Raw genomic sequence first — 15025 nt, forward strand, 5'->3', positions numbered from 1 at the left:
ACTGAATGACTGAATGAATGATTGACTGAATGTCTAAATGACTGACTGAATGACTGACTGAATAACTGACTTAATGACAGACTAAATGACTGAATGTCTAAATGACTGACTGAATGACTAAATGAATGATTGACTGTCTGAATGACAAAATGAACGATTGAGTGTCTGAATGTCTAAATAACTGAATGAATGAATGAATGCATGTATGACTGAATGACAGAATGAATGATTGACTGAATGACTGACTGAATAAGTGACTAAATGACTAAATGACAGATTTAATGACTGACTGAATGAAAGACTAAAAGACTAAATGACTAAATAACTGACTGAATAACTGAATGAATGATTGACTGAATGTCTAAATGACTGACTGAATGACTAAATGAATGATTGACTGTCTGAATGACAAAATGAATGATTGAGTGTCTGAATGTCTAAATAACTGAATGAATGAAAGAATGAATGTATGACTGAATGACAGAATGAATGATTGACTGAATGACTGACTGAATAAGTGACTAAATGACTAAATGACAGATTTAATGACTGACTGAATGAAAGACTAAAAGACTAAATGACTAAATAACTGACTGAATGACTGAATGAATGATTGACTGAATGTCTAAATGACTGACTGAATGACTAAATGAATGATTGACTGTCTGAATGACAAAATGAACGATTGAGTGTCTGAATGACTAAATGAATGAATGAATGAATAAATGAATGAATGAATGAATGAATGAAATATAAAATAAAGCAAGAAAGAGTATAAAGACTCACTGTCCCCCAAAGAGCTGCATTCCAAGCAGAGCGAACACCACAATGAAAAGGAACAGGAGGAACAACAGGCTGATGATGGACTTCATAGAGTTCAGCAGAGACACCACCAGATTCCTCAAAGAGTTCCAATACCTAAACACACACACACACACACACACGGATAAATACATCACCCCCAAAAAGCTTTCAGAGAATCAATACAGCTAGAATGCATCTGAAATAACTTTGTTTCTGAAAGGGAATGTGTCTGGGAAGGAGTCTCAGAAAATACAATAAATCTGCAGTGGATTATAACATGGAGGCAGCACTTTGGAAAAGGACATCCGCTCTGAAATATTATACAGCATCAGGGATATTTCACTTTTCTCACTTTGTAACCTTGAAGATCCTCAGCAGCCGAAGAGCTCGTAACACGCTGATGCCGAAAGACGCCCCGGGTTTAACTGCCGCCCATACCACCTCGAAAATACTCCCTACAATCACCTGGACAGAACAGAGACAGAATGGACAAACAACCTACATTTTGTGACCTTTCTTCTTTTTTTTTTTATTCTTTTATACCACTGCAACAACAATTCCCCAAACGCACACGTGTAATATACTGTGTGGTGCTTTATCACTACTCAAGGCAGTGTATGTTATTTCAGAAACAATTCATCACGGTCGTTTAGCGGCGAAGAGACACTCACGCCAAAGTCGAAACAGTTGAAGGAAGAATGGAAGTAGCTCCGAGGGCCGAGGCCATACATCTTCAGACTCATCTCAATCAAGAACAGGCCCAAGAATACAAACTCTGCCAGATCTGTAAAATACACAGAATTATTTCATACATTTCAAATGCAGTGTGAAATACCTGGGGAGAAGCATAATACACAAATAAAATAAAAACTCAACAATATATCAAATACAATAAATAGATATAAAAAATAATACATGCGATTAAGTGCTTTTGCTTGTTTGTTTTATTTTATAAATAATTACATTTTATAGTTTTTTTTATATATATATACTGTATACTGTATATATTTATATAATATATACTGTCCATATAAATATCTAAATATATATATATATATATATATATATATATATATATATATATATATATATATATATATATATATATATATATAAATAAAATAAAATAAAATACATTTTGAACAGTATCGTACAAAATTTGTGTGGAAAAAAAAACTACATTTTTTAAATTTTTATATTGTATTATTCTATTTTATTTCATTTCCTTGTTTTCCCGGTAGGTCCCAGGAAGGCATTTACACCATGAGAAAAAAGAAAGTTCTTTCTATCTGGATAATTTGAGCCTGTAAACAAACCCACAACTCCTGATGCTCCAGACACTAAACTAACCTTAAAGAAGGCCATTTATAATTTTGTATAAATAAAGATCTTTTTGGTTTGGATGCATCGGATTGTCTACGGATGCAACTACGGATTGTCTTTTAATTGGACCAGAAATATGACACGACTTTTATCGCTCCTTTAATCAGTAAAGCAGTTTTCAGCACAATTTTTTCTAAAAATTTTTTCTAAAAATCAATTAGTCTTATAAAGTGATTATATCTTCAAAACCCTATTTCTGCTCTCTGAGATGCCCAAAGTGTTTGTTCATAAACATCCCAAATGATTAGGTTTTTATCTTTAACCACTTAAACTCTGTGTAAGGTTATCAACAGAGGGAAAAAACACACGTCTCACATCAGACTTATAGCATATCAGACTTATAGCAATAAAATCATTCATTTTTTCTAAATAAGCATGTCTGCTACTGTACAGTATGTCCATTTCCATTCAACCAGCAGTATGGAACGACAGAGTACTGGTATAAAGAGTTAACATAAATCATAGAATTAATTTACACTTACTTTAAAAATTTTCATGTCCACTCAAATTAGCATTTGAATGTTGCTAACATATGTTAGTAAAACAGGACTTTACTGTGGTACATTTCAGAGAATTTTTTTCACTGATGTCCAAACACCAGCCCTCTAGTTAGGTCACCTCCATCACGAGAAAGACGCTCTATCTGTCGTCTTCTTCGTACATAAGCTGACACATTATTAACTAGCGTTTCTGATTGACAGGAGAGATCGTATGTCACATTCCTGACAGCACAAGCCATTTTAGCTCTCATGGCTTGAAATCTGTGTCGCATACTGTATGTTAAGAAGTTAACAGTAAAACAGAAATCAAAAAGGATATTATCTCAAATGTATCTCTCATTCTCTCAATACGATATAAATACACTCTAAAAAAAAAAAAACTTGGCCATCTTTTGCTTTTTGCTTTCGGATCCTCTCAGTTGAGCTCTTCAGCTTTGCACAGTCCACCAACCCACACATCTTTCCTGACATATCAGTTCTAACGCTGCCTGATTTCACACACCGCCTTCTTCAGATCAGGTCTTTAGACTGAGAGGGTCATGAAAAATAAAAACTTCTTTTTAAACTATTTTGCTGTTGATTTTGGCTTAGGTCTTGTTACATCCAGGATACACCTACGATACGTTTTCAACTGCTAAGAATTCTAGTTCTATGTGAATAAACTGTAAAACAGATGCATAATTTCTTTAACAAAAAAAAAACATAGGAGATACAAATTTTTCCTATGTGTATATTTTTGTATTTTATTTTTTATTATACTGGGATTAGACTAGAACAAATGAATTTCAACTCCTGACACAGTAGCTCTCTTTCTTCTAATACATACTCTTTACATTAACTTTTCCACAGGTTATTAGGTTAGTAAGTGCTATTAACAATCAGCCCACACCGAAGGATAGGTATAATCTGCTGGAGTATGTCTTGAAGGTAGTGGGTACTTACAGAGAGCGTAGGTGAGCCACCTAGGCTGGTCGTAGTGCACTATAGCCACACACAGCGTGTTCAGACCCACCAAACACAGCACCGTCCAGTAGAAGCCCTGAGACTTCACCATGCGGCGGATGAAAAAACGCACTCGCTTTTCTTTCCTGCGCAAATACGAAGAGCTCTCGTTCTTGCTGCTCTTCACGCTGGCCCGAGCAAAAGGGGAGCCCTGGGGTGCTGAGCATAAAGAGGGGAAAATGCAAGGGGTTCAATTTACTGCTTAAGAGTTTGAGAAAAATCTAAAACACACAAGGGAAATAACAACTAAAGAGTTTTGCGGGGAATCATTAAAACAAATCATGTCAGAAAACTTTGATGATAGTGTTGTTCCTAAGTCTAAGTATGATCAACAAGAATTTAAGAATGTAATGATATGCAAATTGTATATGAATTGTACAAAAGCTCCAGAGTTGCTCTGCTCTCTTGCTCTGATAAACTGGTGTCTAAAGCAATTTGCATACTAGAACATGATTGGCTCTTATATTTTATGATGCAATAACACTTACTTAAACATAAACATTCATTCATTCATTCATTCATTTTCTACCGCTTATCGGAACTACCTCGGGTCACGGGGAGCCTGTGCCTATCTCAGGCGTCATCGGGCATCAAGGCAGGATACACCCTGGACGGAGTGCCAACCCATCGCAGGGCACACACACACACTCATTCACTCACGCAATCACACACTAGGGACAATTTTTCCAGAGATGCCAATCAACCTACCATGCATGTCTTTGGACCGGGTGAGGAAACCGGAGTACCCGGAGGAAACCCCCGAGGCACGGGGAGAACATGCAAACTCCACACACACAAGGTGGAGGCGGGAATCGAACCCCGACCCTGGAGGTGTGAGGCGAACGTGCTAACCACTAAGCCACCGTGCCCCCCTAAACATAAACATGTAGAAGAAAATTTTTCTAAATGAAATTTAATGATGTTTTATTTATATTGGACAGTGAACTCTGGACGTTGTCACCAATCAGCTTTACAAAAATCTGAACAATTTGTACAAATACAAATTTCCAAAAAAAATTCTGACTAAATATTTGAAAATTAAATTAGTTTACAAAGATCCAACGCTGATAAACGCAGGCGGAGCTCCTGTACAGACTCCGTGTCTGCCTCCCAGAAATCTGTGCTATATTAAACCCTCAGTAAAACAAATTAAACTCAAATGTCAAGGCTGGGTGTGAAAAAAGAGACAGAAGTGAAAAATTGGCCCATTAGCATCTCATAATTCGCCCTGGCTGAGATGAGGAATAATCATTTCAAGGGCTATTTTAATCTGGAAATCTGACACAGGAGGAGCCTCCGACTTTGGCTAGCCCCTCCACCTCACCACCTCCATACACTTTTCCACCACCTCGTCTTTCCTTACTATTCTCCCACACGCAACATTAATCAAATGCAAAAAAATTCTGAACTTATGAATGCAAAAGTTGATGTTAGAGTGACATAAATATTACATTCAGTACTATTTCCTTACTTCTTTAAGTGTCTATTATGATTTATAATCCCACTGTTCCGGTTTCAAGCAGAAGAAAGGTTCCCCCTTGAGTCTGGTTCCTTCCTGAGGTTTCTGCCTCATGTCGTTTTAGAGGATTTTTCTAGCCGTTGTCTAGCCACCTCTGGGTTCAGTTCAATTCAGTATTATTTGTGATGACATGAGGAAGAAACCTCGATAGGAACTCAGAAGAGAACCTTCATCTCTCTGACACTCTGTGAAATTCTAAATACTCTATACTGTGTACTATATGCTCAATTAATAAACCAGGGGTTTTAAACTGAAGACTGGTTGAAGATATCAACTATTCACTGATGGTTCACAGTGATCACAATCAAAGTCCAAAGCTCTCCATGGTTCTTAAGTGGTACCACCCACAGCAATCCCAGGTACTGTATTTCCATGCTGTCCATGTGTAGATCCTCAGCAGCAGCGAGCAGCCTCCAAGTGATGAGAACACCATAAAGAAGTAGGGCATTGGGATTGATCTGGGTTCTTGGTCATACAGTATTACTGAATGCTTTGTGTAAAATTGCCTAGTGACAATGTCAAATCTTTATTCAAATTGAAGTTGTATAAAAAAAACATGATTACAGCCACTATAGCAGCCTGAAATCATAAGCAACAATGTCACCATAAAATCCAGAGTGGATTACAATTACACAACTGACCAATCGAGGGTTAAGGTCCTTGCTCAGGGTCCCAGGACATGCAGTTTGGTGGACCTGAGATTCAAAGTACAACTGGGATACAACCTTTTGATTAGTAGTCCAACACCTTAACCACTGAACTATTACTTCCAATAAGATGAGTATTCACTGACAATCCCTCACAGCATAACGAATAGTTTAATAAAGTAAATTTTACCTTCTGAATTTAACTTTTACCTTCCTCACAACAAAGTCCAAGATTATGCAGCAATCAACACCAGGGGGAGTTGAAAAAGGCTCCTCAACAACCAGCGAATGAACTCTAAAACATTACACTATTTTACAGTACCATTAAACACCAGCTGTAGTTGGAAGTTAGAAAATTCATTCATTCATTCATCTTCTACCGCTTATCGGAACTACCTCGGGTCACAGGGGATCTCAGGCGTCATCGGGCATCAAGGCAGGATACACCCTGGATGGAGTGCCAACCCATCAGAGGGCACACACACACTCTCATTCACTCACGCAATCACACGCTAGGGACAATTTTTCCAGAGATGCCAATCAACCTACCATGCATGTCTTTGGACCGGGGGAGGAAACCGGAGTACCCGGAGGAAACCCCCGAGGCACGGGGAGAACATGCAAACTCCACACACACAAGGTGGAGGCAGGAATCGAACCCAGACCCTGGAGGCGTGAGGCAAACGTGCTAACCACTAAGCCACCGTGCCCAACAAGTTAGAAAATTATCTTCCAAAATTTAACTACCCAAGTTTATGTCCCAGAATATTCAATTCCAGAAATTTGCTGTGGTAAAATATCACATTAACAAGCATTTCTTTTATTGGAGCTAAATTACAAACTCACTGCAGGATGTTGGTGCTATCAAGGGAATGTTCACATTTGTTAAAAAGGCTTGTTATTACTGTATGTTGTGATATGTTACTTTCTTGGTTGGTTCTTGCAGGATTCCAGTCCTCCTAAACACCTCTAGATGCCACTTTGTAGATACATAATCATGGTTTCCAGGCCTGATGCTTACCGACTGACAAGATATCTGTGAAATGATCCTCCCCTTCTTCTGCGTTGATCAGGTCGTTCTTGCTCTTCTTGGATCGTTTCAGAACTGAAAAACCAGATGCACGTGTGAAAACGAGGAATGCCAGGATGAGAAATATCTTGGAATGGAAAGTAGATGAGTCAAAACATCTGAGATCTGTGCAACCACAGCCAGAAAAACAGACTGAGTCTCAGAACCCAAATAGAAAACACAGGCAACATCAAATCACACAGAAAGCAGACATTAAGATAAAAGCACAGAAATGCACAGAATGTAAGGGAACAGATTCATTCAGCAATACGGATGATTAGTAACGTACAGTAATAGTTAAAGCACAGACACAATCACAGAATCGCACAGTGAGTGTGTGAGGTTTAGGAAAGACATGCAGCTAAAAGCACTATAAGTGAAAAAAATAGAGCAGCAACAAAACTTGGATATGTTCAGTGTTGAACAATACTATAATAGAATAATAGAAAGCAATACTTGAGTAAAAGTACAAGTATCATACTAGAAAAAGACTTTGGTAGAAGTGAAAGTTACCTTTTAGAATATTACTCAAGTAAAAGTCTTAAAGTATCTGATATTTACTGTACTTAAGTATCAAAAGTCATTTTCTGATATTTAATGTACTTAAGTATTTGAAGTAAAAGTAAAAAGTAAAATTTCAGTGATTTTCAATAGGCATAAGAGCAGGGGCGGTTCTAGGGTCTCATCTTTAGGAGGTTTTAGCCCTCAGTGAGAATTTAAAACAAGAAGAGTTTTATATTATATATTATATGACTACATCGTAAGCCAAAAGTTATGGTATTATTTAAAATGGCAAAAGTGGACACCAAAATTTTATGCATGATGTAATGATGCCAGTCTTGAATCAGATCAGTTCATGTATGTGTGCGTTTTCTACAAACAGTGTGTCCAATGAATGCAGTCATTAATAAAAAATATTCACAAGACAAAGACCAAATCAATAAATTTTATTTTTATTTAGTATTGAATGGATTGTTTGCATTAATATTTTCTTTGTGCTACAACTCTGGTAATAAGAATAGTGACATTTCACTGCTTTTGGTTGCCGTCTTTGCGGCTTAGCGGCCGATTAACGTTATAGATAAATGCCTCCAGCTCTGACTGCGCGTGCACGCTGCGCGTACCTGTGCTTCTCCGTAGAGCGTGCGGAGCGTAATGCAATCTAGGAGCAGTGATTCACCAAACCTCCCTTATTGCAGTCGCACACATTTCTTCTGATTTTATTTTGTAGTAACGAGTAACGAAGACGCTTAGTGGAAATATAACGGAGTAAAAGTATACATTTTATCTAGGAAATGTAGTGGAGTAAAAGTGAAAGTTGACATAAATTTAAATAGCGAAGTAAAGTACAGATACGTTAAATTTCTACTTAAGTACAGTAACGAAGTATTTGTACTCCGTTAAATTACAACACTGGATATGTTAGCAACTAGCTTCATAACAAATCAGCAATCAATTCCAACCTGGGTTGTTGCATTTCCTCTTGTACCAGGCACCGTCCAGTGGAGACTTCTCCTCTGCATGCTTGTCCTCCTCAGCGAGCATGACTTCCTCTAAACAATAAGAACGGAGAACATTAACATTCTGGAAGGAGCATATGGCTTATGACAGCGATGTCACCAGGTGCAAATTTTTTTCCACCCAGTTGAGCAGACCTGTAGCTGTCAGGTGAGATCTTAAAAACACAACACTTCTATGACATAATCCAGATCTGGGCCAAAAGCCTGAACATAGGCTGTCACTTTATTCTGAAAATAGCAGGTGTTTAAGTACCAAGGGGAAGGACACAGTTATTTTTTAAGAAAGACCAGGCTGATAAATCTCTTGTGAAAAGGTGAAGTGGCTCATGGAAAGAAGCCACATTTAAGGGTTTTTATAGAATTATACGCTTTTGAGAAAAATAACTCTTCAGCAGTTCTTTGAATATTTAAAAATTCTAAATATGGACCGCACTTGAATAAATAAAACTCTGTGTGTGAAACGATGGACATAGAAAAATAAATAAATAAAAAATATTCGTTTCCTTTGACTAACAAACTAAATACTCTAAGGGTTCTGAATGAAATATATAATTAAATAAATTAAATATTCGTTTTTAACAGGAGAGGTTTTTAAAGGAAAGGTTTTACAGTACGTAGTTACACCTGGAGTTTTGTACCACTGTACATGTTTAACCCCGTATTTCGGATCAAATCATTTAGGCTTAAATTCATATAATATTCAATGATATTTCATATATTTTGCCATATTTTGGTGTTTATTTTCTGAACAAAGTTGTCAAGGAACTGGCAGAGAAACACGGAGTTAGAAAGCTGTCCGTTGTCTATTTATACTGTATATGGCATGATAATGAAATTAGAACTCATCCATTCTTAATTTAAATCTGGCTTGCTTGACTTTGACTTTGACTAACGTTTTAAAACATTAGCAAACAAATTCTGTCCTAGTAGCTCAGATACGTTCAATAAAGAAGTGAAATAGTTGAGTGTAGTGGGTTTGGTTTGGTCTCTATTACGTGATGTGACATACGGCTAAGTACGGGGACCCATACTCAGAATTCGTTCTCTACATTTAACCCATCCAAAGTGCACACACACAGCAGTGAACACACACACAGCGTGAACACACACTCGGAGCAGTGGGCTGCCATTTATACTGCGGCGCTCGGGGAGCAGTTGTGGTATTGCCGGCCCGAGACTCGATCCCACAACCTTAGGGTTAGGAGTCAAACTCTCTAACCATCAGGCCACAACTTTAGAGGAACCCTTTGTTGAACAGGTACCTTTAAAGAAAGAAACTGGAGATCCTCTAAAGGTGTCAAGTGCAACTTAATTTTTTTTTATTAGAGGGTTTGAGCCAAAAATGTTCTAAAGCAAGACATCCAGCTATATTTAATGTTTGTTTCAATTTTGGACCGAAAGTGGTCCAGCTGTAAGTTCTGTTCCATCAATGCATAAGATATGACCTCATCAGGTTTGAGATGCGGCTATGTTCTGCCAGCCAGATATAGACTAATTCATCACCTTTATTCAATGGCAGTATAAACACCAGAAGTAAAAGGGTAAGCGTGGGACAGCACCAGGCCTTCACTGGGTTACTAACAATTTAGATTATTGGGAAAATTCACTTCTATCACTAAAATATACAGATTACAAAACCACATCGCCTTCACATGAAGCAATCTGGAGTAATGCGTTTAATTACAGTATGCATTTTACTGAAATGCTTCCTTCTTGAAAAGCTCAAAGCTCAACTACCATGACAAAAGGAGACTGGCAAATTACTCTTCCAAGTCAATTACATCTCCACAGAGCAGGACCGGTGGGCTGCTGGACGATGACAAGCTCCATGCTGAGACATCGCTAATTAGTTCTTACCGGAGAGATTACAGGAGAGATATTTTTCAGGAATCGCTTATATATGGCCTTTACAACATAATGTCAACAAATCTGCTTCTTTCTCACACAGGATGTACAGAATTAACATTTATAGCTGTTTAACCCTTTTTACCAGAACACTGGTGCTTCATCGTTTCTATCAGAGGAAGACATTTTCAATCGGTATAAAGAAAGAAATTATTTTATCACAGCAATTCTGTATAAAATTAGTTGGCTTTCGGTGTGAGACGTGAATTTTAGTGGTTGAACATAAACACCTTCAAATTGTAGATGTTTATGGAGAAGCACTTGGAACATCTCAGAGAGCAGAAATGGGTTTGATATCAACATTTACTTTGAAGATAGAAACATTTGTGTGAAAAAAAAATAAATAGAACTACTTTGTTTTTTTTGTTTTTTTTTACTTTCCTATGAAAATACTTCCCCTACTAGTAGGCTAGAGAATAACAGAAATACTTATGAAAAACTACAATCTCTTAAATCTCTGAGTGTCTGATTGCATATGAGCTTAATATTAAGCACCATTATGGACTGGGTCATGACATTATCATTCTAATGTACCATTAAAAAAGGAAACTTCTCTTTTGTCAGAATTAAATCGTTTTTACTAACTGCTCAGTAGGAACTACATTATTCCTTTGTAATTTCCATTGTAGGACCAGGATCATGCCAGCCAGTGAAAAGACAAAAAATTGCTTTCTCTGAACAGCAACTAGCTGCCAAACACAGGCTAAGTATTTCCAGCTTCCTTTTTACTTGGCTGAATGTTTGACACTAATGTTGTGTTCATTCATTCTTTAAATGATTCTTCCTGATCATGGTCAAAGTGAATCCAGAGCTTTTGCCCAGGAAAACTGGAGTCACATTCTGAATGGAAGATCAATTCTTCATATTCACACACAGGGGCAATTTAAAGTAGTCAAACCAACAACTGGCATGTTTTAGGGAAGCAGGTGGAAACTGGAAAACCCAGATGGACACAGGGAGAACATGGAAAACTCTGCACACAAACCAAACCAGGATCTCTGGAGTTGGAGCTGTTAACATTATCCACTGTACCTCCATGTAACTCATCTATTTGATTATATTCTTAAATCTAACTTGTGTTCAGAGATGTTGTAAGGTCCTGATGATGCTGCAGCAACAAGCTCCATCACCAGAAGCCCTGAGAACAACATGCCATGCTCTCTTGGTGGGTGGGACGGCGTTACTCATAATCTCCTGTCAGTTTCAGTAATATTAGATAATCATGGGTATCTATAAGCTCATGTATGTGGAAGAGGGCCAGCCCTTCCTGGGAGTGTGTTACACTGCAAAGCATGCTACTGTACACTGCTACAACGTGAAGTAGTATGAGAAGCGCTATGTGTTAGCTTTCACCCTCCATGCTTGATAGCAACTTTCCCCAGTGCAGAACCGTTCCATCTTGTAACAATCAGGATTAACTGTACTCACACTATGGTGAGAAAATTAGCAGGAAGAGACAGAGGAATGAAGATGTTTCAATATGGTAGAACCTAGCTGGTGCTAGTAGATTCATTAGCATTGTTTAAGTCAGACAATTATTATTTTTTTTTTTTAATTTCCCAAATGTTGATATTCTTAATGTATTGTTTTGGTGGTCTCTACACCTTTACAACATCTGAATGTTGTAAAAGGCTTCCTGCCTATATGCCAAGTTAGCTCAATCATCATCTTTAGTTAGCTCAGGCTCAGCATCCATATTTTCCAGTTGCCAAGCAACAGTGTTATGCTACATTAAATGCTTGAATGATGGGCTCTGTAGTATACAGGAGTGTGAGCTTTCTCTGCCAAGTGTCCCTCACACACACACACACACACACACACACACACACACATATACACACACACCTGCTTTACAGATCCACTCCAGGTAGCCGGTGAGCTCTCGCTCAATCTGCTGCTGCCTGCGTAGCTTTAGGAACTCCTGCCTCTTTTCCACACGTTCCCGCTCCTTAGCAAACTCTCTGTAGAAAAACACACACACAGAATCACCGAATCATCAAGGGAAAACTACCATGTACAGTAGCGTGTGTGTTTGTATGTGTGTGTTATACATGGTATGGTGAGTCAAGTTATGCAAAAAAAATAACAATTAAAAAAGAGGTAACTGCTGGCAGAAGTTGTATGTTAACAGTATGGTATAAACACACACACACACACACACACACACACAAACTATGTTAAAAAGTATTGCCACCTTACATGAAAACACAACTGAATGAAAAGCCTGTAATGAGCATAATCTTGCGTTAAGACTGTGTAGTTATATTCTAACACAATAAAGTGATTATAATTCTAATCTTTCTTTATTCTTTTCTTCTTTTGTTTCCTACTGGACTTAGCTTAAAACAGTACCTCAGACTCTGAACAAAGACTTTACACATGACTTCATTCATTTAAAGAAGGCATGTATTCAGTTCACTAATCAGACCAGAGATGGCAAATAAAATGAAAAATCAATGTTAGAAAACTCTTCGTCTTCTAAATTACCTCCAGCCCTGGAAGTAGTCTCTTGTCTGGTGACCTGCTTTCAGCTAAATCTTCTTCTTCTTCTTCTTCTTTTTCTTCTTCTACTTTCAGTTTTTCCCGTTAGAGGTCGCCACTGCGAATCATCTGTTTCCACCTAACTCTATCCTCAGCATCCTCTACTCTCGCACCAATTAAATTCATGTCCTTATTCATCACATCCATATATCTCCTCTTTGTCCTTCCTCTAGACCTCTTAACTGCAGCTCCATCTCCAACATCCTTCTACCAATATAACCATCTCCCTCCTCTGTACATGTCCAAACCATCTCAATCTAGTCTCTCTGACCTTGTCCCCAAAACAGCCATCCTGAGCTGTCCCACTGATGTGCTCGTTCCTAATCCTGTCCATCCTCGTCACTCCTAAAGAGAATCTCATAATCCTCATCTCTGCCTCATGTCTTTTCCTCACTGCTACAGTCTCTAACACATACAGAATAACTGGCCTCACTACTGTCCTGTACACATTTCCTTTGATTCTTGCTGACACTCTTCTGTCACACAACACTCCTGACAAATGTGTGTGATTGTATAAACCACATGATCTGCTCCAGAAGTTACACTAGTTCATGTTAAACACATGTTATAGTCATTGAACTCTAGTGTTCGCTCAGCTTTATTAATAATGAAGTAAAATATGCAGTTAAGTATTTCATTCAGTCTGCTAAAACACTGTACTACGACGACCTTTACAACAGAGGTTGAAAATCTTAAAGAAGATTTCAACAAACTCTGTTTTCAAGTGCATCCACAGAGTGTTTGCATTTACAGTGTCAGCCCTTATGACACAAACACATAGTGAAAGATGGGGAAAAAACATTCTGCCATCTGTTATTACACCGATTAAAGCATGATGGCATATTGCTGTTGACAGCCAGGTGTGTATATGAACTGTGGCGGATCATCAGGTGATTAAAAAAACCAAGGTGAAAAGCCTGAAAAAAAAAGATCCTGAGGGAGGCGATGCAGGCTGGAAGGAGAGAGAAAGCCTGTGCAACCACCCTGATAGAGTTATTGAGCTGGAGAACATGTTATTTATCTTTCCCTCCACCCACAGAGGAGCTTCCACCAGGTTCCATTAGCTCTAACCACAAGCTCGGAGAAAAAAAAAAGAAAAGAGAAAGAAAGATAAGTAGGAGGCAGGGTAAAGGAGAGAGAGAGAGCGTGAGAGAGCGCGCGCGAGAGAGAGAGAGAGAGAGAGACAAAGTGTGGGAGGAAAAAGAATCGTGAAGAAAACGGAACGGGGCAGAAGGACTTCCCCCTGCCTGAGCTATCTGCCCCCACAGAATCCTTCCTGCAATGTTGCAGCAGTGGGAGTGTGACACAAAAAGTCCCTGTAAGTGTGTCTGTCCACGTGTGGGCAGCCTAGAAGGAATCCCAGTCACTGACATCTCTGCTGAATATAGACACACACACACACACACACACTCACACACACACACTCTCTAACAAGGAGACTTTAATCCGAAATGCCCAATCAAATGTTTTTCAACAAGTAGAGTTTTTTGTTTTATGTAACAAAATAAAATCATTTGTCAAAGATTACAGTTTAGTGACTAAAGAACAAGAGAGCCTCCTTCTTTCCGCACAAAGAAGTTTACTATATCAACAATGACACGTATCCATTAAGTTAACTTCACTATAATAACAATAAATGAACACAAACACATTATTATAGAAAGTTTTATCAGCACCATCTGACCAATCAGATTTGTTCAGTCAAAAGCACTGTGGTATAAAAGCCTTTCAATAGAAGCCTTTATTTTTGTCACAAGACGTTGGAGGTTGGGGTCAGTTATGATACAGGGTCAGTTATGATACAGCACCACTGGATCAGAGAGTGTTAAGGGCCTTGCTCAAGGGCCCAACAGTGCAGCTTGGCAGTGCTGGAGCTTGAACCCTGTTCCTCTGATCAACAACCCAGAGCCTTAATCACTTGAGCCACCACTGCCCCATTTAACATACAACTCTTTATGCACAGTATAAGATGGGGCTGTATTTTAAAAATATTTGATCCTTTTCTTGATTGAAAATGAACAGCTACAGTACATACTGTAATGACTTTTTATATTGGCACCTCTGTAGTTTCTAACCCTCAGGAGGATATGATCAATCTTCCTTCAGCAGTAAAATGCCTTAACTCAACATTGTAA

The 15025-nt window shown here is 38.3% G+C and overlaps 1 protein-coding gene across 3 annotated transcripts in view; it reads right to left on the reverse strand.

Annotated features, from left to right (window-relative positions):
- cacna1ba (calcium channel, voltage-dependent, N type, alpha 1B subunit, a) overlaps window positions 1-15025 on the reverse strand; it is a 126584-nt gene that overhangs the window by 54328 nt on the left and 57231 nt on the right. For all 3 annotated transcript variants that reach the window (XM_060884165.1, XM_060884162.1, XM_060884163.1), the window contains exons 8-14: window positions 12195-12310; window positions 8388-8477; window positions 6877-6960; window positions 3630-3848; window positions 1476-1588; window positions 1157-1269; window positions 787-918 (exon numbers count right to left, since the gene is read on the reverse strand). In XM_060884165.1, the coding sequence (XP_060740148.1) occupies window positions 787-918; window positions 1157-1269; window positions 1476-1588; window positions 3630-3848; window positions 6877-6960; window positions 8388-8477; window positions 12195-12310 (867 nt within the window). The remainder of the gene's footprint in view (window positions 1-786; window positions 919-1156; window positions 1270-1475; window positions 1589-3629; window positions 3849-6876; window positions 6961-8387; window positions 8478-12194; window positions 12311-15025) is intronic.

This window comes from Tachysurus vachellii, chromosome 12 (genome assembly GCF_030014155.1).
Source record: "Tachysurus vachellii isolate PV-2020 chromosome 12, HZAU_Pvac_v1, whole genome shotgun sequence".
NCBI classification, from domain to species: domain Eukaryota; kingdom Metazoa; phylum Chordata; class Actinopteri; order Siluriformes; family Bagridae; genus Tachysurus; species Tachysurus vachellii.